Source organism: Liolophura sinensis, chromosome 12 (assembly GCF_032854445.1).
Source record: "Liolophura sinensis isolate JHLJ2023 chromosome 12, CUHK_Ljap_v2, whole genome shotgun sequence".
Classification (NCBI taxonomy): domain Eukaryota; kingdom Metazoa; phylum Mollusca; class Polyplacophora; order Chitonida; family Chitonidae; genus Liolophura; species Liolophura sinensis.
The window spans coordinates 19,078,257-19,105,812 of record NC_088306.1 but is presented as its reverse complement, the minus strand read 5'-3'; the positions used below and the strand labels follow the sequence as shown (position 1 = coordinate 19,105,812).

Below are 27,556 nucleotides of genomic sequence, written 5' to 3'. Positions count from 1 at the left end.
TATTATTAAATACTGTGACATAGATGTTTTCACATTGACGTAACTTTATCGAATATTTCTTGACACAGCCTATTTAAGAGCTAGAATCGTTTTTACGCTTGGCCCGCTCGGCGATACCCCCAGGTTGAGCGCCTCAGAGACCCACACTCCGGGGATACATCTTGGGTTTCGCAGCAAAAGACATACTTGGGGATCATGCCATGTCTCTGGTAGATGTACCAATATCTAATGAAAACGAGGTAGGTAAATTTGTTTCACTGCATGCCAACTGTAAGGTATTAGACAAAACTGGCAAGAAACATCGCAAATTGTACTCAATCGTGTAGCGGTATTTCTTCATACCGATCGGGAGATACTGCAGTTATTTCCATCTTGCCGTCCTCCAAGTGGGGAAAAATGGCGGCACGCGAACATTTCCTGCCAGCCAAAAACCGTCTTGTTCCAGGATAAATTTTGTCCTTTTAAACATTTTAGCAAATGCAAATTTTGTTTAAAAGGCTTTGGCTCTCTCACAGTGGTTTAGAACTGTGCACACAGTGACGATAATTTGCCAACAATGATCAACCAAATGAACAGATCTTATTCAGTACATTGGTATGGCACACATTGTTGAACAGCGAATATCGATGCTTCGAATCCAAAGCTTAACATTTTAGTATAGTCGTGGAAAATTCTTTTTTCCTCTGTCCGACCATTTAATACCATACGTCTCTTTTATTTTTGTGTGTGTTTTTTATGATGTAATTTTGTGAACAAGTGAGTCAGTTTAAAACTGACAGATGTACTTCTAGGTTAATTACAAATTTACAGAATAGCAGACTGGGTATCATATGTTGACCAATCCGTACCAGAGCGTATCTGTCGTCATTTCGCTGAATTCTCAGCCCACTCTCCCGTTTTGTGAATGAAATACTTTCATCGGCGACCCAGATTTGTAGGTCCTATTTTTGCTGAGGTCGCATGAACACGTGGTAAGGCCACATCAAGTATTTGCATTTTACTTCTCGTAAAGTGTAGCCCTATCCTACCGTATCTGTGTGATTTATTGTATGACGTGGTTAGTTTCCCTGGAAACCCACGTGGGCTTGTGTTTGAAACGCAAACAGTGTATCAATTAGCTTCATTTTTCTCTCACCCCCGCCACCACAGACTTACAAAAAAATAATAATAATTAAAAAAAAAAACCCTTGTAGTTTTTAGTGCAATGCATTTGAAAGTGTAGCTTCTATTTGAGAGTGACCTTCTGATGTCACATATATTTCACAGTTGACTGATTTTAATGGTGTACAGCAGTTAAGACAGCCAGCTGTTAGAGTAATTACAATTTTATGTAAAATAGATGAAATGTGATATAGCAATCTTCCTGTCAGTTTAACCTGATGTCCCTCTCACCTCAAAGACTGTTTTTGTAATGCTGAGTTTTTTCTTTTTGTATATTTACTGGTAGTTGCCTGCACAGTGTCTGTCTGCATCCTTCCATCAAGCTATATACAACATATACAACACAGACTTTGCTTTTCTAGTATTTTAATTTAGAGCTCAGATCTAGACATATGCAACTAGTCACTTCTATTCACTACCCCCCACCCCCACCCCCACCCCCACCCCCACACCCACCCACAACATGTTGCCCTGATTTTAATTTTTTCTTTAAATCCATGTACAGTGTATTGGATTATTAACATTTTTTATAATATGACATTTAATATTTGAAAATTTTATATTTTTAGTGATTCTGGAGGCAGAAGTTCAAATATTTTTAATTGTGAATCATTGTTGTCAGAACTTTGCAAGCCTGTTATAAAATATCTTTTTGATAGTATTGTTAAAAATATGTGTTTGATTTAATAAACAAAATTGTAAGTATACAATGCCAGTATGTGTTAAGGAAAAAAACATTATTTCAAACACACTGTATTTCTGCCATGCAAAAATAACTTCAGGTGATGGACATCCTATAAATCTACATCAAAGTTTTCATCGGTGGAAGGTGAATTGCATTGTACTTAGGTGTTGTGTTGCCATCTTTTTTCTAACGAAAACTAAGCACCGGTTTCACCTGCTGGTAAAGTAGAGGGGGAAAAACCTGTAGAAAAGGTGTGCGAAACCTTACTTGATGACCTGATAAGTTGATTGTCGCTTAGAGAAGCCGAAGAGTGTAGAGGTTTAATAACATACACTATATCTCTAGTGCTTGCTAGGTAGATGGAGAGATTAACAAATTTGTAATTAACCAGAAATTTGCCGTTAGCTGGTGGCTTATCTAGTCAGCTTTGCCCACAACACAAACACTGTTAATCAGAGATCTGTTGTGATGAAATTGGTCATAATGCCTTCCTATTGTTTGAAATTTTACAAAAATATAAATAATACCTATAATTAGATACTCCATGCAGGGGCTACGGTTGCCGAGATGGTTAGCGTGCCAGCGCGACGCAATGATCCAGGAGTCTCTTAACAGTGCGGCTCATGCTGGCTTCCTCTGCAACCTAAGGATGGTTATGGGTTTTCCACCCGTGCTCTGGCTAAAAGCTGATTTAATAAGCCACGTTCAGATTTCAGGTTTTTTGCTACACTCGCGACAACATATTTTAGTGAAACTTCATGTGAATTACAGGAGCAGTTATCAAAATGTGTTCCAGGAAAAATCATCAAACCGATTTTAAAAAAATATGAGTGATAAATTAAAATTAAATTTTCTCATTACAAAAAAAAATGAGAGAATAAATATGGATGAAGCAGCTGTAATACGCCTCCAGATTCTGGAATATTTTTAAATCAATGATTCAAACAGAACTGAAACTTGTGGGTGTGTGATCTGAACACAGTTAGCCTAATGTATGTATGGCAGGGAAATCTAAAGTGCAGACCAACAGATTGAGAATGTATTGATTTTATGTGTACATTGTTCCCTCCTGGAACATTTTATTGGTTTACATACATTGCTTGTATTTGGTGACAGAGAGAAAATTGTAATAAATGTATGTAATATTGCATAATATGCATGTGATCCTGATATTTTGATGAAAAAAAAAGGAAACAGCAAGAGTCATGCCAGGCATTTAGTGCTGACTGAGAGGTTAACTATTTCAATAGATCGTAGTCATGATGACAAATTCAAGTATAACCAAGAGTTATATTTTGATTTGATTCTAAATGAACTTCCTCTTGATCATGATCCATAATTGTTTTTTATGTTATCAGGTTTCAGTTTACAGGGCTTGCATTGAAACGTGCAACATGTTAATTATAAGGTTTTTGTGCAAAGCAGTTTGTCATAATTGTTTTCAGATCTGTGAAAATCATTAGTACCTAAATAAAGCATCAAGGATGTGAATAAATGTACGTAGATCTCAAACATTTCATGTGTTTAGCATTGTACATTTACATGTGTACATGTAGCTGTCTTCAAGCACGCCATTGCAATACCCCCATAGTGAGCCTCATGGTTGCCATGCTCTGTGTAGATCAGCTGGTAGAAATGGAAGGCTGAACAGATCTAGTTGGCTGGTTCTAATCCAATCATTGATTGATGAAATAGTGACTGCGAGCCTAATATGCCGACTCCCTGTTGACTTGTTCAGCCCGTCCAACTCTGCAGTTGCTGTACAATGAAAAAAAAAAATCGGATGTAACCCCAAAAAAAACACTAAGGCGAAAAAAAAAAGGTCCAGATTTGATCCTGTTCAAGCTGGGGAATTTTTGCCTGAGATATTCGTCATACTGCTGCTGTTTGATATTGAAACAAGTTTTTTTTGTAACCTGATTGGCTTATTAATACCAGTTGCCATGGGAACTAATGACTGCAGCGAGTCTAAATATGACCAGAGAAGGAGAGGCTGTCCTTTTATCAGCTTCCATGACTATTCTATTGGGATTGCACTTCATATAGAGATCTCAAATGCCATGTGTTGGAACTTGACCTTATAATGATTTGCGTGGGGGTGGGTGGCGGTTGACAGGGGGTGGGGGGGTGAAGTTAGGGGATACGAGGTTAAGACAGGTACCAAGTGACGAGGAAGAGAGACTGAAGAGCATTTAAGAACCTCATAAAAATTCAGTTGCATGTTTAAATATTTTCATGATTGCTTAAAATCACATATTTTATTTATTCATTTATTGGATAGAGGTGTTGTGTATTACTGTACTGACTACAAGGAAGATTTTGCTTGTATGCATGTAACTGCAGTAGCCAGGGTTAGGATTGTGGCAATCCAGCCAAAACCCAGAAAAAATTCACCAGGCTGAGGCGCATGTACCAGACTGAGGCGCATGTACCAGTGTGAGGCATATGTACCAGTGTGAGGCATATGTACCTGGCTTAGGTGCATGTACCAGACTGAGGCGCATGTACCAGTGTGAGGCATATGTACCTGGCTTAGGTGCATGTACCAGACAGACTTTTTTACATACATGTACATGTATGATACATGATGCTGAAAAGTCCAGCAAATTGGTCATTAGCTGTTGGTCTCAAAAGCCAGTCACACCTTAGATCACTGAGTCAGAACAAACAAACAAACTTGCCACACAAGTCTGTAGCTGAAACCTCCATCTCATTGGTCCAGGTTTACTGGGTCTCGAGCAATTTACGCCTTAGATCACTAAGCCAGAACAGACAAACTTCCCATCACAATACTGTAGTTGTCAACTCCACCTCATTGATCAAGGGTTGCTGGTCTCAAGCAAGCAGAGTCACACCGTATACCACTGAGCCAGAATATACAAAAAGGTCTATTTAATACCTGATTTGATTTGACTTAACGTAACCCGTATAGCTGACAGCTGCAATATAAACTAGATTACCTAATAAATAAAAAGTTAGTCGCAATGGTAGTTGGTTCAAACCCCAACACCAATCCCTGAACCATTTTTTTTTTTGTTATCCATTATCCACAACTGCTTGAAATAATGCAGTATTCTGATATAAAGAGGATTTTAATTAATCCATCAATTAGGCTATAAATGACTAGCATGGACTTGTTCAAGCTCTTGCAAAGTAGTGATTCCAGTTGTCAAATACATGTACATATAGCCTTAGGCATATTTTATAGAAGGCACTGCATGTACATGGATGGGAACAAAGTCGGAATGTCTATATTAGGGGAGCTAATATATGTGCATGCCAATACAGATTTTTTGTGACTGACTAAACCACATTGTATTCCACCTTATGAAAACCTTGACTGATTTTCATTGTTCTCCTGGAAGGAAAAAATGCTACCGTGTATTTATAAATATGTATAAGCTTATATACAGGCACATTTTCATGATATGCCAGTATGCATAGGTATAATATATATATATATATATATCTACATATATGGACTGAGGATGAGGCCTGAAGTTATATTTCATGTGTTGTACCAGATCATGTAACAAGTAAATTGGATACTTTTGTACTACAGGTAGGTCTTCAGGGTTTATGCCATGAATTTAGAGAGAAAACAAAGAAGAATTTGCATCATTAAGTTTAATTTGGCTCCATTATTACAGAGATTATTCCAGCTGATTTTGGCTGATTTTTAAGCGAAATCAGGATTTTCAGAGTTTTCTGAAAATAAGAAGCTAAGGATCCCTGTGAGTACACTAATTCCTCAACCTTTTGCATATGAAAGAGCAACTTTCAGTGCAATTTATGCACACTTCTAATTTGATTTTGGAGACAAAACTTGATTGGTTGGATTGGCCAATTCCAAGCCTCAAAAAAAAAGTATAGTTGTATCAGCGTGCACAGAATAATGTCCTCAGAATTTGCTTGAATGAGCACCTTGCAACATGCGAAATGGTTGAAGAATTAAAGTACGATAGGTTTCACATTATCCTTACCTGCCCCTTGTCGCCCCCCCCCCCACCCCCGGTAAAGTGTTAAGGTTACTGTGAGAGGTTTCTGTTTGATCCCTATCTGCTTCAGGTGAGAAGTCCTTTAACCGTTCTTATCTGTTTTAATTAACTTGGTCCAGTGGTTGGCCTAAGGTCACTTTCATGTACATAAAGGTACTTTCCCCCCCCAAGGCCTGACAGACAGACGGATACCTTCAGGCATTACCTGTGTAGTGACATGGGCTTATCTCAACCAGGGGCCTCTTTCACCTTGACTACTGCATTAGCCTTTTGTCACACTAACATATTCTGTGTACTGAAGGGCTTGAACACCTAATGACTCCTCGTCATTATATAACTGAAAAATTGTTAGGTATGACATACCTATAAAACACAAAACATACATATGTGGCAAGACTTGACTTTGAAGTGAACCGAAGGAATTGGTTAGGAAAGGTTATTCATTTGCATCTTTACTTGATGCATTTTGAAGCAATTTAACTTTATTTTCGGGTAAATCATAAAAACAGTGGTGTCATAACCTCATGATGGCCATATTAATAAAATATATTTGATTTGAAATCTCCTTAATGAAGAGATCAAATGTACTTTATAGGAGTATAAAGCCATTCACAAGGTGAATGAATGGATTGCATTTTTTTTCTCTCTCTTAATACATACTGACAGGTTTGGTGTGCAAAGCCAGATAAGAATGAATACATCTGGTGCCATATTATTTTCTCATCTTCCATACTTTCACATTACCCTAAATGATCGAAAGTTTCGCCTACAAAAGAGCATTTGTAGAGCCAAATAAATTTCACAAAATCTTATTTTCGGTGCTGAAAACTCGCAATTTTCCAGTGGAATATTATCCCATGTTCCAAGCAAACCTCAAAATACCTTTCTATTATCAGTAGAACTCTTAGAATTGGGAAAAATGGTTCGTCATGGACAAAATTTATAGTCATTTACGGTAGTTGCTATTACTACTCATGCAGATGGAGCTGACCTTACTAATAGGTTTCTGCTAATTATGATAGTATGTACATGCATTCCATATGCACAGATACATGCATATATATTGCAGGAGTTAATTACTGGAGTCTGCTTTTCCAGGATGTGAAAATGAAAGGGCATGGGGAAAAACACATAGGCTGCTTTTTAGAATGCTATTTCTCTGTGCACAATGTTAAGAAATAAATGTATATCCTCATATGCATATATACATGTATGTTAAAAACCGTCAGTACCAAAAATGTAATGTAGGATTGAAGAGTTTGTGTTGATTATTATGTGGTAAAACAGGTTGGTACATGATACATGTGTAGAGGTTATGTGTTTCCGGAAGTGAAGGTTTCACATTATGTGTCAAGTGAAGAATTTACATAATTTACTGTGTGATATCACAGGTTGATACACATGTTTACTTGTAGGTTCATGTAATCTAGATTATGTGTCAAGTGAAGAATTCACATAATTTACTGTGATAAGACAGGCTGACACACGTTTACGTGTAGGTTCATGTAGCCTAAATTATGTGTCAGGTGAAGAATTTACATAATTTACTATGTGATATCACAGGTTGATACACATGTTTACTTGTAGGTTCAAGTAATCTAGATTATGTGTGAAGTGTCACATAATTTACTGTGATAACACAGGCTGACACACATGTTTACTTGTAGGTTCATGTAGCCTAAATTATGTGTCAGGTGAAGAATTTACATAATTTACTATGTGATATCACAGGTTGATACACATGTTTACTTGTAGGTTCAAGTAATCTAGATTATGTGTCAAGTGAAGAATTTACATAATTTACTATGTGATATCACAGGTTGATACACATGTTTACTTGTAGGTTCAAGTAATCTAGATTATGTGTGAAGTGTCACATAATTTACTGTGATAACACAGCTGACACACATGTTTACTTGTAGGTTCATGTAGTCTAAATTATGTGTCAGGTGAAGAATTTACATAATTTACTATGTGATATCACAGGTTGATACACATGTTTACTTGTAGGTTCATGTAATCTAGATTATGTGTCAAGTGAAGAATTTACATAATTTACTATGTGATATCACAGGTTGATACACATGTTTACTTGTAGGTTCATGTAGCCTAAATTATGTGTCAGGTGAAGAATTTACATAAATTTACTATGTGATATCACAGGTTTGATACACATGTTTGCTTGTAGGTTCAAGTAATCTAGATTATGTGTGAAGTGTCACATAATTTACTATGTGATATCACAGGTTGATACACATGTTTACTTGTAAGTTCATGTAATCTAGATTATGTGTCAAGTGAAGAATTCACATAATTTACTAAGTGATATCACAGGTTGATACATGTGTTTACTTGTAGGTCATGTAGTCTAGATTATGTGTCCAGTGTCACATAATTTACAGTGATAACACAGGTTGATATGCGTGTACGATGTACAGGTACATGTATGTGTAGAAAGCACTACCCTAAACCTCCAGCAAATCCGACAATTCAAGTGCAACTGTTCATGCCATATGAAAACAAAATTCGTTAGATTTTGAAGGGTAAAATTTCTTGTTCAGGTAGGGACACATATGGACTTCACAGAAATTATATAACAACCTGTCCAGATCAGGTAACATGCTTTTGTTATGCAAAAACATGCACTTCTGTAATTCTTCAACCTGTTCATGTGTGAGCATTCAAGCATATTCTGAAAGCATTGGTCTGTGTAGACTGATAAGATTACACTTTTTGTGAAGTCCTATAATAGGCCCATCCCACCAATGTAGTTTTATCTCTAAAGTCTTAAAAATGTGCATAAATTGGACTGAAATTTGTTCCCTCATAGGCGAAAGCGTTTAGGATTTAGGGTATGGCTATGGTCAAAATTTGATGAAGATTTAGGAAGGATTCACACAAATCGCTGTGTGACACGTTATACCGCTCATGCATATGTACATATCACATTTGGTTCGTACATCTACTCAACTGTACATTGTATATGTACAGATTACATGGGGTACTTGTATGCGAGTTAGTACTACAGAGCTATGGACTAGTTCTCATCAGCTGTGAGCGCTCTAGCCATTCCATATGGCGTTCTGAGCAGTCTGAGGGGAGGACAGCATGTCCAGACAGCAGTAATCTTGTAATCAATAAGCTCCACTGCTGGTGCTGTTTGTAGCCCAATGCTCTACATGACTCCGGCCTGGGGCAATCAGCGAAGTTTACAAACTATATATAGAGCTGAGCAGCCGTCCAATTCCGCCAGAGAAACCATTCCAGTTTTTGGCGAGACATTTGTCGCCTTCCATCCTTCCATTCATCTCACTGATGCTCTCTCGGTTATCACCGTGTTTGATTTTATATTTATGAACTTTTCTTTTCATAATAATTCCTGAACTGAACTGATACAAATACAATATCATTATGGAGTAGTTACACACCAACTCATGGTGAAAATTCTCGAACATGTATATTTTTTTCACGTTCATGTTTACTCACATCAGTGTACATGTACCACATGTCCATTCATGTATATTATTAGTTGTACACAGGGCCCTTGCTGACTCAGAGGGTTTAAAGGGCTGTCTTGCTTGATCTATAAAGTTGCATGATCAACCACCATTCAGACCAGTGTTAAAAATAATATAAGATGTACATGTGTATATATTTATTTAATATCTGATTATCTGTGACATTCTTCTCCTGGAGCTAGCTCTCAAAGAAGCCAAATCACTTTGCGTCTTCAGAAGTCTCATATCAACACACCTTAATTATAAAATCATAAATAATTGGAAAGTGTGTTAATTACAGGTCGGCAATGACTTAATTACCCAGATAATTGGTTTCTTGGTCTAAATACGGGAACTAATCTCCAGAAGATGTCACGCATTATAATCGCTCAGTGGATACCTACCTTGTACATGTCATGTATCATGCTGTGTGATGATGTATGCTACATGTAGTGTTTAAGCACATGTCTAATGAAGACAGAGATCATGATGGCACCTGTTATTCTGCCTAGTTTCCTCCCCCCCCCCCCCCCCCCCCCCCATAATACTGGCTGCTGTCGTTTAGGTGAAATATTCTTGAGTACGGTGTAAAACACCAATGACATAAATAAATAAATCAATAATAAATCAAAACTTTAGGTCATTTACTGTATGTAGGCGTTACATGTATCATATGTAATAGATGAACAGTTTTAGTGTATAAATGTACATGTAGGTATAAAGTTATGGTTATGCTATCCTCCATGCAGTTTGAACCACTTCCACCATGTTGATGTCAGACCTGTTTTAAACAATGTCCTGAATTGGATTATTTGATTATTATTGAATTGGTATTTTATGAATATTACACATATACAATGGTGGCCAGGATAATGATGGAAGGAAAGCGGGCTCCCACGATGCTAAAACAGAGAGAAAATGAAGTCCAGGTACATGTACATTTAACATTTACCTATATCAGATAGAACAGCGTATGGTGTCGCTATGGACAGTAGTGTCTAAAATGTCAGAAACAGGTACGGTTTGGTTTTAATATTTGGGCTCTGTCCATAATTTACGCTGAAGACTATTTGTTAAAGTACATAACATGCATGTCTCTCTGGTATTAGGCTGAATATGACATTTATTAAATCTCACATTTTCAACATCTAATTGATATAATTAAATAAATTTAGAATTTGATTTTTGTTTTTCCTAAGTTTAATGTGGCTTTTTGACCTTTGCCTTTATTTGGCCAGCTTTTATCGGTACGAAAAATTGTGCACGTGACCCTGTCTCTAATAAGCAGCTTCATAATTAGACATCTTATAATACTCCTACTTTGCTGTGAGATTTTATCCTTCTGGACCCCATCAGCTTTTGAGGTCAGACCGGGTAAAATCTGTTGATGCAAAATGCTGAATCAAACAAAGGGTTAAAACTATGATTTTATGTGATAGAATGAGATAAAAAAAAAAATAGCATAAAGAGTTGATTTTAAACCACAGATGTTATTTGATCAACAGCTGTTTATAGATCTGTGCACATGTCATATATATGTACATGCAAACTCCAATTCATTTCATTGTGTGGTAATCAAAGGGATCTCTGTATTGTGATGTTTTCTGAAAGTGAAAAAAAATAAGGAAACATCTGAGTTACAGTATGAGTGGACATTTATGTCTGTTAAATTCTTACATATATGAGTTATGAGCGGACATTTATGTATGTTAAATGCTTACCTGTACGTGTTATGAGTGAACATTTATGCCTGTTAAATGCTTACATGTACGGGTTATGAGTGGACATTTATGTCTTAGATGCTTACATGTACAAGTTGTGAGCAGACATTTATGCCTGTTAGATGATGACATGTACAGGTTATGAGTGGACATTTATGTCTGTTAGATGCTTACTTGTACGAGTTATGAGCAGACATTTATGTCTGTTAGATGCTTACATGTACGAGTTATGAGTGGGCATTTATGTCTGTTAGATGCTTACATGTACGAGTTATGAGTGGACATTTATGTCTGTTAAATTGCTTATATGTACGAGTTATAAGCAGACACTTATGTCTGCTAGATGCTTACATGTACGAGTTATGAGCAGACATTTATGTCTCTTAAATGCTTAAATATACGTGTTTATGAGCAGACATTTATGTCTCTTAAATGCTTACATATACATGTTTATGAGTGGACATTTATGTCTGTTAAATGCTTACATGTAGGACTTATAAGCAGGCATGTATGCCTGTTAAATGCTTACCTGTATGTGTTATTTGTGGACATTTATGTCTGTTAGATGCTTACATGTACAGGTTATGAGTGGACATTTATGTCTGTTACATGCTTACATGTACGTGTTATGAGCAGACATTTATGTCTGTTACATGCTTACATGTACGAGTTATGAGCAGACATTTATGTCTGTTACATGCTTACATGTACGAGTTATGAGTGGACATTTATGTCTGTTAGATGCTTACATGTACGAGTTATGAGTGGACATTTATGTCTGTTAAATGCTTACATGTAGGACTTATAAGCGGGCATTTATGTCTGTTAAATGCTTACATATACGTGTTATGAGTGGACATTTATGTGTGTTAAATGCTTACATGTACGTGTGTCAGTGATGTTTAACCTGAAGACTAAACATGACTGTATTTGAACTAAAAAGTTGAACATTATTCAAGTTAGTGTATTTCACTTATATTTATTAAAATTGCACCTTCAGAAGCATATAAAGGCACATAAATGATACTTTTGATACTAGCACTTGATAAAAAAATTAGTCAACCTTTACAGAAAACTATTAATTGGCCCTAAGCGATGGATGAATGGATGAGAATCAAGCAAAATGTGTCACGTGAAAGCAAAAATTTTATGTGAAATACCGTACTCATCTTGCCTGAATCTGAGAGGGCTGTTCCTTTTAAATGCTGTAACTAGGAAGGCCTGTCAGCAACCTGCGGACGGTCGTGGGTTTCCCCCAGTTTCCTCCCACCATAATGCACCAATGTAAAAACACTAATCAAATTAATCAAATCCTTTTAAATGAATGATGCTTTTAGGTTTGATTGGAACCTAAGATGATGTCCTAATGAGAGCATGTGAGTTTCAGAAACAAACCCCTCATTTAATGACTTTTATTTGGCTCTCTCTAAAAGTGTAGTGTGTCACACAATTTTTATGGCCATTACAATAAGCTTAGTCTGCCGTTAAACATGTTGATGTCAGATGATTATTATGGCTGTTATTTTTTTTTCTTTTTAGCATTTTTGTTGGGTGCATGTATGAATACTATTAAAGTTCTGTTCAGACCAGATATATCATTCTACCCTGATTTTACAACCTTCTTCTCCCTTTCTGTGCAATGTACGTGTAGATGTATTCTTATGTTTGCGCAAAAAAAAAATTGATTTTGGAGATGAAGCTACATTGGTTGGATTGGCCAGTTTCAGTGCTTCTGAAAAGATTAATTTTATCAGTCTACACAGAATAAGGCCCTCAGGTTGAAGAATTACAGTATATATTTTCATGCAGTCCTGTTGTTTGCCAGTTCATTGCCCAATGTGACTGTATTGTTAAAGTGGATATAAGCTTAAAAATGTTCAAGATGAACATGTAGTTGATTTGTCTTCAGTAGAATGCTACAATTGTTCAGGGCCCCTGTTCATGTATTCGTAGGCTTTATTATGCCCAGAGGCACAGTAACATTGCTCAGTCTGTTTTGGTACACACAGTGTTCAAACATGTACATTAACATGTAACAGGAAGGTTTTTTATGCCCTAATTCTTCAACCCTTTTCAACCAAACTATGGTGTGTAGAGAAATAATCTGCCCAATTTTATGAAGCTTGCAGTTTTAGTGATGAAAGTATGTCATTTTCATTGTATGCATGAATTCCACCGAAAGAGTTTTTTAGCGGTTGAAAAAGTTAACAATTTACAGTATGTACATATACAGTGTTTACTTAAGCTACGATATTAAGTGTTACACGCATATAAATAGACATCATTTCTTAATCATCATGTACATGTATGTTTATGTGTATATGGAATGAGGTTAATTATACTGTGTGGTCAAGAAAGAGTGGTTTATATTGATATACCTATAATCATTGTACACATTTGTGTTTGTAGACAGGCACATTGCCAATATTCTCGTTTTTGTTTTGGTAATTCTGTATGCTGTGATTACATGAAAACAAGAGTTACTTATTTTAGCATGTACATGTACAGGTCAGGCATTATGAAAGACTAATATTATTTAGAGAAGGGTATGATGTATAACATTAGAAGTTCAGCCAAAAATAAGTTTGTTTTCAAGATACAGTAAACCATTGGAGACCTTTTCACTGGCTTGTGGGTTAAGACGCAGCATACTCAAAGTTACCTGTCATTGAATTGTGAGTTTATGTGTTGTGAAAAGGAAATAATGTGGTGGAACACTTCCAGGTGCGTAATGAAATAAGGCTGCCTGTTCGTCTGTATGTCTATCGGTTCATCAGTCCCATCATTGGTTGCATAAAGCTAAGGTCAGCTTGAGATGAGCAGGTAGTACATTTTACATTTTAATGCATTATTCTTTTTGGTGAGGCCATAAAATTGGCCAAGTCATACAATGTAGTTTTGTGTCCAAACGTCATATTATACATGCACTTCTGCATACATGTAAATAGTACTGAAAGTTGCTATTTTGTGTGTGAAAAGGTGGAGAAATTAGTATACATGTTGGGCACAATTTTACTGTTTTCAAAATAAGAATTACATTATTTTTTTCTTTTTGCTTGTTTCAGAATGGCTGACGATGGCAAAATCAAGCTGCGGTAGTGGGGGGTTGGGTGGGGGGTTGAAAGAAAAGCTTCAAGAAGAGTTCCTCTCCTGCAAGATTTGCCTAGAGCCATTCTCACGTCCCAAGGCACTGCCATGCCTCCACACATTCTGTGAGCACTGCCTAACGGACTATGTGCGGCGTAACCCAGGAGATAAGGCGGGCTGGTTCCCCTGCCCCATGTGCCGCAAGGACACGCCCATTCCCCCAGGAGGCGTGCCCGAGTTTCAGGATAATTTTGTCTTGCTGAGCTTGTCACAGACGCTTGACGAAGACACAAACTGGGTGCCCCCTGCAGTCCAGCATCAGTCTCAAGTCACCCCGCCCAGGCCTATTTGCCCACCATCGCCCAAAGAGAAAAAACTGCGTTCGTTCAAGTGAGTACACGTCGTTAGTGATCCATCCTTGTGTACAGGTGTTCCTGCAGGTTTGACTGCTGCTTTAGGTCAGGGGATTTTTAGGTACCTTTCAAAGGATGGAAGTGTCTTCTGATTTCCAACAAACTTAAAGCTGGCTTTTGTTATATATGCAAAATCAGAACAGAGGACAAGATTTATTTTAGATGTGATACTTTTTTTTTTTTACTATTTTTGGCTAAACCTCAGTCAAATGCTGGCCAAGCCATTTAATGTGTTCTACAAGCCGGCTAGCTTTCGACCAGGTGTGTGTTCAAATCTAGCTTTGCTTCATTGGTCTGCACCTTTGTTAAGAGAGATTTCTTGGCTATCTCAGAAGTGAAAAACTGTGCTTTTCCTCAAAACTTGGTCCAGTTTTCTCCAAGTTTAGTTTGGTTTCCTCCAGGCTTAGTTTGGTTTCCTCCAGACAGTGCAAGATGCAAATATACATCTACCAGCTCCTATGTCAGTACAGTATAAAACTTCATTAACCCCAAAGTCAGGAGACCCGTGATCAAACCTGGGTCAGGTGATACCAAAAACTTTAAAAATGGTACTTGTTGCTGCCTTGCTCGGCACATTGGTTGGCCCAGTGTTAGCATAATGTGACTGGATGGGTTGCCTGGTGTCTTAGACATGATGCTTCTCAGTGGAGGCATGGACTCGCCCTGCCATAAGAAGACTCAATATATGTAGACACCCCTTATATGTAGACACCCCTAATGACTCCTCATCATCATATGATGACAATGTAAAATTGTTAAGTACGACCTTAAACCCCTAGGAAACATACATGTACATGTAGAGTACATAAACTTCATTAAATTTAATAAAGGTCAGGAAATATTTGTGTACTTGTCACATGGATATTGTAATCAGAACTATTCAAAATAAAGAGTGGTTATTGTCTCCCCTCCTCCCCTACCCCCAAAAAATAATTGTCCTGCATGTGGTAGATATTACAGATTTGATGAAATATCAGATACAAACTTAACAAGTTTGTATTTCATAAACACTCTTGCCTATCTGAAATGTTTCAACAGTACGTCTGCATATCGATGTAGCTAACTACGAGTAGACATGCAACTCGCATTCATGTAGGTCATTCTATGTTAATGGAAAAACAGGAAGCCATGACCATCTGGAAGCAGAGGGGTTGGAGTTCGGGGTGGAAGCAGAGGGGTTGGGTTGGAAGGATGGGGGCCGGTGGCGGTGGGTGGGGGGGGTGGGGGGGGGTAGGAGTTTATTACCCTCAAAGTAATGAGCATACATACAAGTTAGGCCTTACAGCATTATGTGATGGTCTCTTTTCACATACATGGGATTGTGAAAGGCACCAGTAGGGTCAGTTAATCAATCAGCAAATCATTGTGATTTTCTGTTTTTAGTGTATAAAATGTATTTAGTATTTATACCAGGCGTCAAAATTTAATGTTTCATTTGAGTACTGTAATTTTAAAAAATTACAGATTTCAGTATTATGGTCAGTTTTAAAGATAGGTATATAGAGTGTTTATAATCTCACAATTATAAAATTTGAACTTGAATTGTACGTGTACCTTGATGGGTGTAAGTGCTGGGGTAAATGTAGGTCAAAATTGTAATTTTAGAAACCTACATCATCTTAAATCAGCATATTCGGTGCTGGTACTGCCAGTATGTATCAGAAGATATTACTCTTGTAAATTGAAAAGTTTTCCCTGATTTGCACTTGTGGTGTTGAGGTACCTGTGCAATACCTTTCATAGTACCCACAGTCACTAACAGAAGTACAATCCTAGGGCTGAGCCCTTTTCTCTTGCACCTGTCGTTCAGACTCTCATTCAGGTGAGCCACCACTGTTCTCATGGGTGCGCTCAGCCCAGCTCTATTGTAGCAGCACTAACGGTTTCCGTGTCTTTCACCTGCAGAGTAGGTACAGTATATAAGTACTTGGGATTCAGGTGAATGGGGGGTGGGGGAAGGGGTGGTATGTGCCTGGGAGAGATATTTATCATTTCAAGTTGACTGAATGTGTACCCGTATCTCTATTGGGCTGCCCCGAGAGTTACAGGAAGTGGGGTTAAACAGAATGAGCTGAGCCGGCCTTTGATACCTGTCATATCCGGTCATTGATGAGGCTCCTGAGTAGGGGAGCCCCTTGTGCTCAGTTCAACACCTTTGCCAGAGTTACCATAAATACCCTAGAGGATTATCAGCCAAATACACTGCTCTGCACGGAGTTACAGGCTTGTTCAAGCCACTCAGTGGAATTTGACAACATAATTTTTTGTGTGTAATAAAACCCATTTCTCTCCGGCAGCTAATTCAGGCAAATTCTTTGAGATCGTGCTATATAAAACCCTAGGAAGTAAAATGTTTAGCAATTTGATGATGTGTTTTAACAACTCAAAATTTAGAAAGTCAGCTGAAAAAAAGAAGATGAATTCCCTAAGGCATTAGAACCTTAATGTACGAAATAAAAGATTAAACCGCTTAAATAAAGCCACATCATCAATAAAGGACACCAGTTCCTAATTATTTCAACTCTTAATAGGTAAATTTAAATTGCAAGATACATGTGTTGTTTAAAACAAAAAATATCTTCAAAAATTAACGAACTCAATTTAACAACACTTTAGGAAAGTGCGTACCTAGATGTATACAGTTTTAATCCTCAAGCTTTTCAACCTTTAAAGCACTTTTTTCAGTGTAATTTATACATACAATTATTTTGAACATGACACTCAGAATGATTTGTTTGTGTCACTTCAGATGCAAGCTTCTTAAAACTGCTAATTATTTCCTTACACCCCATAGTTCTCTTAGTTTGATTCAAGATATTCATCACTGAGGTGATTGATAAATTTGTAATACATCTAATGATGTGGTTTGAACTTACTAGTTAGTGTGTGTGGGTGTAAATCTACAATAGAGCAGATAACATAAACGACATGACAGTATTACTGTACATATATAAGTGTGCTGACACCTGTGGCTGATCGGGTTTTTTTCTCTCTTTTTTTCCTAACCTAATGACCTCATAAGTGGCATCCTGTGGCAGACAGGATATCCACACTAGTTAGCCTGATTTCACAGCCACACACTGTGTTGCACATCGCTGCTTTACCTGAAGTTACCTCTGTCGTTTAACTGCGACATCAAATTTTGTCAGACCTGACACCTTAATTATCAGGGTGCACATAGCATATTGTACAGAAAGCTTTTATTGGCCCCAGGATCATGAAACGATCTTAGACTGAAGTCAGATTTTCAAATCACTTTGAAGTTCTTAATTCTTATGTATCAAGCTCAACATATTGCTCGGCATTGTAAATTCTGTTTAAGGTATTATACAACAAATTTCAAATAAAATAATGGAAAGGAACATACCAAATTTAATTATTGAAATTTGAACTCCAGTCGACAGTTGCTTCGTGATCCCGGCACTAGCATTCTATTTACACATGCACCAGACAAATACAACAACCAGATTGTACTGTGTGCGTTGCAGTTTCCCTGTTCTGCCATGTACACTGCATGTAGGTAATTGCTAAAGCAATTCTCAGTAAACACTCACTATTGAAAAAAGTGAATACATTGTACTTACCCTAATTCTTCAACCTTTTCAACCACGTCTGCAACCAATATTTTGAAACATTCTGAGAGAACTATGAGGTTTAGAGAAATAATAGCACACTTTCATGAAGCTTCCATCTTGAAATCATACAAATAAATAATTTTTAACTTCATTTTCATAATAACTTCCACCGAAAAAAAAGTGCTTTAGGGATTGAGAAGGTTGAAGATTTAGACTGACCGCTTTAAATACGTCGGTTTATGATTTTGTTCATATTTGTTGAAACTTTCAAATTGCCACTACAATCTCTTCAACATTCTGATTGTGGGGGGTACATTCAGTCTTACTCTTGCAGTGTTTGTAATGAGTTTGTACATTAGTTTTGTTAATGGTGTTATTTTTTGTTTTTCTGTAGGTGGTATTTTGGTAAAGTCAGTCGGAATGCTTCTGAAGAATGGCTCCTGCAGCCCGATTTCCCCAAAGGCACATTTTTGATACGACAGGGGGAGGCAACTCCAGGTACGGCATTTGCTCTATTATCAACTTTGTCACTAGAAAGTCTGGGTGTGTCCCACTGTGGTATCAGTATATCTACACAACATATAGAAAGGAGCATCTTGATATATATGATTAATGACCAGTTCCTCAGAGGCTTTTTTTTGTTATTTCAAAGACTGTCATTAATATTGCATAAAATTGGTCTTTTTGAAAAAGAGAAAAAGTTCAGTGCTTGATTATTCTGTGAAGTATTAGGGAACCTTTAAATAGGTTTCTCATTTTTCTCATTTGCATTTCTTCTGTTGTTTTCTCAATCTGTCTACTTTAAATTCCTTCAAACACCCTCCTGGTTAAACAGAGTATGTCTGTTGACACATACATGTCCCAGAAAAAGTTAAAAATGTTGTTTATCTGTTAGCCTTTTTTTTTTTTTTTTTTTTTTATTTTTTTTTTTTATTGCAGATACTTACACACTGTCTGTACGTGACTGCGATGAACTGCGAGGATTTCTCGTCAAGCATTATAAAATCCACATGAAAAAGTCAAGTAACAATGACGACTTGGATTCAAACAACGGCGATGATAACGATGCCGAACTCAAAGAGTATTACTACATCACAACGCGGCGACCTTTTGCAACGCTGGCTGACCTTGTCATACATTACTCAGGTAAATGGTGAAATGAAAAAAATTTATACAAAAAAACGTGTGTATGTTTTGTCCAGAGTCACCCTAAATATGATCCATTTGTAGCCCAGAGTTGGTACAATGGTGGCCCAAAGTTGGTCTGGTGGTGGTCCAAAGTTGGTCTGGTGGTGGTCCAAAGTTGGTCTAGTGGTGGCCCAAAGTTGGTCTGGTGGTGGCCCAAAGTTGGTATGGTGGTGGTCCAGAGCTGATATCTTTTAATCAAGCTAAAGACAATGGTCAAATTTTTAGGACATGTCAAATAGATAAAAATTGGTTTAACATTAAATTCACTTGAGACCAGCAGCATACTGAGTTTCAAGCAAGACTCCGGATCAAAATGTGTGGTATCTATCTATTTTTTTACAGCTCTCAGAAAACTGATGTGTCAGGCTGTTGTTGTTGTTTTCAGAACTAGCCGACGGCCTTTGCTGTAAGCTAACTCAAATATGTCCCAAGCCACGGTCGCTCCTGTGGGCAATGGACCGAGGCAAAACTGACCAATGGGAGTCTCCGAGAGAACGAATCCGCTTCGTCATGAAACTGGGCAGTGGTCAGTTTGCAGATGTCTGGTTAGGTGAGTAAGAAAAAAATTGTCTTACACTTGTGAATCTACATGTAATGAACCATTTTCACAAAATGTCGTATTTAATATATTCTGTTTTACATGTTAATGACGTCTCTTGATACAGACAGTGTATATTTATGAAGAAAAATGTACGAAAAATGCAAAGTTTCTGATATTAACTGCCCCTGTGCTTACAGCCTTTTCATTTATCTTTGTCAGGTAGACAGACAAATATCACTTGCTCATTTTTTTTTTTTTTTTTTTTGGTACAATGATAATATCTGCGTAAGCCAGCCTTCAGGCATTGCCATTTATTTGTGTAGATCAAACTTCCATTGGTGCAGATATGGCTTCGTGTCAGGAATATTTTGTCTGGTACCTGTTTATTGACAATGGTTTTACTCTCTTTCCCAAGTTTTCACTACCATTTAATTTAACAGCACTTAAAAAAATCTAATTAAATAAATAAAAAAAGAAGAGATACATCTTTTATTACGATGTTGTGGCCATCCATCTTTCAGGGAAGTGGAATGACAGCAAAGATGTAGCCATTAAGATGCAGCGGCCTGGCTCTGTATCAACGGCTGCATTTTTAGATGAGGCGCAAATCCTTAAAACTCTTCAACACAACAACATTGTCAGACTGTTAGCTGTTTGCACAGAGCAGGAGCCTGTTTACCTGGTTCTGGAGTACATGCCCAGGGGGCGCTTGTCCCAGTACCTGAGGGAGGGGGCAGGCAAAGACCTGGGATTGTCTGAATTACTCTGGATTACCACACAGGTATGTTATTACTCTCCATATGCAGAGGCCTGTAGCCTTCCATCTACTACCGCTGCTAAATCAGCTCACAAATCTGATGCAGATCGACAGTGAACATAATCCAGTGGAATCGGTCATACCATTGTGAGGCAAATCATGTTGTTGTTGTAAAGTTAGTGTGACTCTACGAAGCAGGACCTGGTTTTACCACATTTGTTAGTGGAGATTAGATTGAAGTATGGAACTAGAGGTCACTTGAGTGCGATTGGAGGCATCAGGTACTGCTGAAGTAGATTATATTTTGTTGGAATCATGAGACCAAGTAGTCGACAGCCAACCTGTAGAAGTTATGTGAATATAAGACCTCCATTTCAATAATAACCTCCGCTTCGACTGGTGAAAATTCGTACTTGTTTCCCACGGTATTTTGATTGTTCGAAACGTTCATTGGCTAACACAGATTACATCCCTTTTCATTTGCATTAGAAAACCAGGTGTCTTTTGACAGAGTTTTGCATCTATATAGTTAAGAGAATAATATGTTAGATGTAAGAAACATGTTTCAAGTGTTTTTTTAACTTTGACAAACAGCTGTATGGGAAGATGACCATGTTGTTGTTACTGTTGTAGTTGAGGTGTTTTTCATGTTCTTGAACTTGGGGTGCATTTTTGAAATGAGCATGTGTGATAACTTGTGACCCCAGTTCATCATTTTTTACTGTCGCTTAATCTGTTTATAACCCCACCCTCAAGCTTGTGTCTAAAGATGATGAGGTTTCTGCAGGTGTTCACTGCATGCTTATCCAAAACATAAGTTACTCAAACATGATATGACTTTATTTTCTGCTCATGGACAAAACATGAGAGTTCTGGAACAAGAAATAACAATTGTAATCAGTCACAACCACCTTTAGAATGGCGTGAGAATAGCATGAGAGACTGGACAAAATATGATTGTGTTGTTTATTTATTGCTCTGGGAAGCTTATCGTTGTTTGTATCCATCTTTCCTGGAAAACATCCAATATCTCCTCTGTGGATTATCTTCTACATGAATGTGTAACACCCACAGCTGATCGAGTATCTATTTACACTCGATGTAAAATAACATGATTACTATATATATATATATATATATATATATATATACATACACTTCGCACAATAATGTCAGGTAAGCCAGTTTTTTTCCACACACATGTAGATTTCCACCCAAGTACAGCATATGTCTTTGTCATTGTTTTTGAATAATTGTCATTCCAGGCATCTTTTCATTTTTAAATTATTAGATAATAAAGTTTCAGATTTTAATTGTCGAAAACTCTATAGGTGACACCATTCTGACGTGTTATATTATTCCAATATCTCTCAAATCATTGTTAGTCATCTGACCCAAGTGTAGTAGCTCACATTTCTGCGTCCAAACAAATAACAGTAATACATGATAGTGTTTTGCCTGGGTACCATTGGTTCATGCTGCTAAAGGAGAGCATATGTGTGAGTGTGGAAGCTCTGGTCTGCCATGAGACACATGGAACCTCTCAGACAGCTGATCTAACTCAGGCTGGTCTGTACTCGACTAGTCCTCGCTCTCTGTGTGCATGTGTTAAGATCAGTAGAGGAAGCACTTATTACCATGGCTTCCTGTATTAGTGAAGCAGACAGTGGTTTGTGGTCTGACTGGTACAGGAGCTCAGGGTGGAGTGAAATCCACTGACTGACCTCTCAACAAGTGGCCTCATCTTAAACAGACTGTTTCATAATAACTTTTTTTTTTTTATGCGTTAATGGCACATCCTCATTGCTTTGTCACTTTCTATCCTGACAAATTGAATGGTTCTCTGATTTGATAGATTGATTTGATAGGTGTTTTTACGTCGTACTCAAGAATATTTCACTTATACAACGGCGGCCAGCATTATCATTTTATGGTGGGTGGAAACCGGGAAGAAGCCGGGGGAAACCCACGACCATCCGCAGGATGCTGACAGACCTTCCCACGTACGACCAAACGAATGGTTCCTTGAAGAAGTGATGATGTATCCGGAGTGCTACAATATACTGATATACAAGAACAAATTACAAGTGTGCAGGGCTTTTGTCTGACGTTGGGGATGGTTTTGAGAACTGGAGCCACTTATCACAAATCTTTACAAGTCAGTTTTTCTTTGTATAAAGAGGTACTGTTCTGATTTAAGAGAAAAGTTAAGAAAAACTGGTTTACAAAGTGTTGTGAAAATGGACCCTTTACCAATGGTCAGGTAGGTCACTATATAGGTTTGAACTGTAGCTTTGAATCAAGTGAAAATTCACTTACGATTTTGTTGAATTCACCACAGTTTCATCTTTTCAAATTTTTCACGTAGATATTTCATTGAACAAAGTGAGATGTCCATCACCCAATAAATTCTTTCGTTGTTTTATGCAGATGAATAATTGCTCTTTCACTTTCAGATTGCTGATGGCATGGCTTATATGGAGAGAGAAGGATTTGTCCACAGAAATTTGGGGGCCAGGAACATTTTGGTGGGAGAGAACAACAATGTCAGAATATCTGGGTTTGGTATGACCAAAGTTGTCGACGATCCAGATTTTAATTTTAGAAAAGGTGAGGTTTTGCAGGGTGAAGACAAGGGGAAAAAAATATTGAGCTGTTATTATGCTGATATATTAGCCTTTCCGTGGGTGGAAATGAGTTTGGAAGTAATTCTTAGCAATATGGTAAAGTTATAATGCTCTTTCAGTATCGTTTAGATTTTACAAAAATCAAAAACAAGAAATTATCTTTCCATTATGCTACAAAGCTTTATACAGAAGATTTGATAAAGAAATATGCTAAAATTAAAATAAATATTAATTGGATGCGTGCATTTTCCAGTAATTTCTGTAGTGGCACACTCGGCTATAATATTTTAGTATTTTTTTTTATGGTTATGTGAAAAAGTGAAAGAAAATTTACCAAAAAAAAAAGGATATGTATGTATGTCTACATTAGTTTTGACCCAGTTTGTGCCATAGAGATTTTTTAGACTAAGCAAACAGTGTTTTCTCCCTGACCTTGTTGTATATTGGCACAAGTTTGTTTTATTTTGGTATTTTTTTTTTCAAATTGAATGTGTACATTTTCCCATAACACTCGGCGATGATATTTTAATATTTTATTTAGGGTGCATAAAAAAGTAAAAGAAATTATACCGAAAAATGCTGACTACTTAAGGATTGACCCAATTTATGCTTTAGATATTTTTGACAGTAAGCCAACAGTATTTTCTCCATGGCCTTGTTGTATATTGGCACAAGTTGTATTAATCCCTCCTGGTTCCCGTGGCTGGGTTCAGATATGGACAGTTAATTACTGCCACCTGGACTTCATTTCCTTAGATCTTTGCTCTGATTTACACATTGCTGCTACAGTTTTTCCCCTGCGGAGTGTAATGTAACTCCCAGCAAAGGCAGGCTAGGCCAACCAGGATGTAAACATTTGACATACTGTGTCTTGAAAAGTCGTTTTGAAAGCAAAATTGGCCTAGTAAAAGCTGAAATTTCAAGATGTTTACAGGAAATAATGAAGAGCCCAATCTTAATGCAGAGAGGGTAACATTTAACCAAAATATTCAGATAAGAATTTAAAGTTTGCAGCTTGTTTGTGTTTGGACAGTTAGAACAAGTATGGTATTTACCATTTCCATGTGGTGAAGTGTAACAGTCTGTTTAACTGGTATTGTACACAGGAGACAGCACTTAGAAACATTAACTGTGAGGGTCACGTGGGGTGGGTCAGTGTTGACCAGGGCTTTGTTTCATAAAGTAAACGCGTGCACGTATCTTCCATGGCAACCAGTACTGTAAGTGTTACGAAAACATAGCATTACATGCACTTTGTGGAAATGCGGACCAGATTGGTGGTAGGAATGTCTTGGGTCGTAGAGCCAGCCTGTCATTTTTGATCAGAACTAATCTAATTTTGGGTGCTTGAAGTATGGCTAGGCTTGTGCTGTTTTTGTGGCAGTCTTTTATCAGATTTTCCACATAGTTTGGTTGTAAGATTTGAAGCCTTTGAACGTGTTGTACAGGTCTGATTCATTAGCTTCCTGTTTATAAAAACATAGTGTAGAACAAAGGAAATCCCCCCCCCCCAAAATAGTAGTAGTAACATCTGGCAGTGACCAATCAGATGCAAGATTGAAGGATTCAAATTTATCATCGTGCAGCATATGTCAAGACTACAGGTGCAACTTTGTGGTGACTTCATATATCTGGAAATGTAATCGATACATGAAACGTTAGCGTAGCTGTCTGTACAAAAGCTGCACGGTAGGGTTTTTTTTTTTTATTCTCCCTGTTTGCAAGTTCACCACTCTTTTCTGAAAATATGTTGTCTTGGCAACATATTTATGTGATGGTGAATAGAGGTGGATTTCTTCTGATGTTACAAAGCTTGCAGTGAGAGCTTATCTTGAACGAATTAGGTTGGGAAGAATCATTGATACATATCTATACACACACTCACACACACACACACACACACACACATACAAAAGGATTGATCTTGGGTATGTGGTGATGATTATTGACTTTGCATTGTTGGTAGAAAGCATGGACCAAAACACAGTGGGTTTTAGTAGATATCGCCTTAACTACAACTGTAGTGAAACTAGGTGATCGTATGTGTGCATACTTTCAAAAGTTGTGGGATGTGCGTTCAGTTTTATGGCTCGCTGGGTCAGCCATACCTTTCCTAAAGGGCTCTACAAGCTTTCCTCCTCTCTTAAAACAGACAGCTTTTGTATAAGCGGAATATTCTATTGTTAAAATTCAATCATATAAATTTTACTCAGCACAGTGATCTAATACATTAAAGGGTTCGGACATGTGAGGCAGCTATGTAAAGGGACACAACTGTCAATAAGCTAAACATAAATGCTACCTTAATTATGGAGTTATTTCCCCTTTAATATCTTTCAGGCCTAAAGATGGCAATTAAGTGGATGGCACCAGAAGTGTTACTCTACAACAAATACAGCACCAAGAGCGATGTCTGGTCATTTGCAGTAGTCATGATAGAAATACTGAGCTATGGCAAGGAACCTTATGAAGGTACAGTTTGTTAAATATGTGTGTCTCAAAGACGTCTCTAAACCAGGCTCAAAGACCTTAACTGGTCATGGACATATGTCAGACTTCAATCTTAACTTCAAAGTAGTTCACTGTGCATAACCTGTCACTTATCTGAGGAAATTGTACTGATAGTTTCCATGTAGGTTTCCATGACAGAACTGAAAAACTATGAACAATTCAAGAACAATACCTCTAGTCAAAACAACAGACCACCTTTTGATGAATTATGCATCATCCGAAAGGGCATTCCATGCTGATGCCACATATGGTTTTCATGATATATTTATTATTATTATTAATAATAAAATAGAAATATTAAATTGTGGTTTGCTGGACTTTCAGGGCAAGCTGACAGTGATGCCACAGATTCTTTCCAAACATTCATATATAGAATTTCTAATAATAGTGGTGTATTTACAGGTTATCAACTTTCAGTTTTGTTATTGATTTGATGATTGGCATAATTCTTTTGCAGGCCTTCCAAGTAAACAGGCATTTGAGAAAATCCAGGCTGGCTACAGGATGCCGAGGCCAGAGTTATGTCCCCCTGCGGTATACGAGGTCATTCTGACCTGCTGGAACATCACCGCGCCTTCACGGCCGTCATTTGACTTTTTACACACTTTCCTACAGGATGCCCACTCATCATGAGAGGCCAATGGGAGAAAACTCTGATTAATTTGGCTGTGTTGTTTCGGTGGGGATGTATTTCCATCCCCATAGATGGCACTATGGGGGACTGGTGACCAGGGACAATCCTGATGTCTAAATTTTATAAATGCAGTCATTGTTAGAACTTGTGGGAGTTCAAAAGACGTCATCTGTGTAAAGTGAAGTCTGTGCAAGAAGCCTTACAGTGTGCACTCCAGTGTGGTGCAACAGGTCCCTATTTATTCATAGAGGGGGTTGTCCCCTATTGAACTGTTGCTATTTTGTTCATTGGACAAGGATTACTGAGGCAGTGCAGGAACTGTAACGCGGACATTTACTGGTTATCTCCCCTGGCAAAGAAGGGACCAGTCGGACTATTGCCTTCGTAGTACGCACAGACATTGGTTCGTAAGCTTTGCAAACTTTGGTGGGGACTGGTTAAAGTTGAATGATCTGGACCATACCATATAACCACCAATCCTTCACTGTGATGCTTTTTGTACAAATTTGTTTTTTTGTTTGTTTTTTTTCCTTTTTTTTGCAGTTGTAATATTTTTTTTTTTCTTTGTGGGGGGAGATTTCATGTTTAATAGTGCTCGACCGATTTTGCTACAAGTACTACCTGAAATGTAGTCTGCACTTGAGTGTTTCTCTGAATTTCTTTTTATTTTTTTTTTTTAAAGAAGATCAAGAACCTGTTACGTAAAAGTGTGTCTTGTGTATATATATATATATATATATTTACTGTATATTATATATATGGCCAACCCTGTCAGAAGATTGTGGCTTGTTTTTCTATTTGTGTGTGTGTGATTCAGTGTATGTGATTGTGCTGCCCTGTAGAAATTTGGTCTCAAAACAATAAATCTTTTTTGATCAATCTTAAACCTGTTTGATCAAATGTTGATACAAACAATCTGAAGCAGAGTGATCAAAACTGAATGCAACAGCCCTAAGGCTCAAACAGTTACATGTGTGAGCCATTTGCAGTTTTTAATCTTAGGACAGACAAATTTGAAGGTAATTTATCAGCTGTATTTATTTTGAGGGAAACTCTTTGTGTTGTGATAGGTATTGTGACTGATCAGAGTTATAAAGTGTTTAGAAAAAGGCACGATAAGTAAACCAGTTCTTCACAAGCGGGACGAAGGGCCGCTTTCAT

The 27,556-nt window shown here is 37.5% G+C and overlaps 1 protein-coding gene across 1 annotated transcript; it reads left to right on the top strand.

The window, feature by feature from the left end:
• Positions 1-197: 197 nt before the first annotated feature.
• On the top strand, positions 198-27,014 carry LOC135479473 (tyrosine-protein kinase SRK3-like). Its single transcript, XM_064759324.1, has 9 exons — positions 198-239; positions 14,128-14,539; positions 18,532-18,635; positions 19,077-19,283; positions 19,711-19,875; positions 20,388-20,647; positions 23,080-23,233; positions 25,591-25,722; positions 26,219-27,014. The coding sequence occupies exons 2-9, from the start codon at positions 14,139-14,141 to the stop codon at positions 26,392-26,394; spliced, it is 1,599 nt and encodes a 532-aa protein (XP_064615394.1). The 5' UTR covers positions 198-239; positions 14,128-14,138; the 3' UTR covers positions 26,395-27,014.
• Positions 27,015-27,556: the final 542 nt, after the last annotated feature.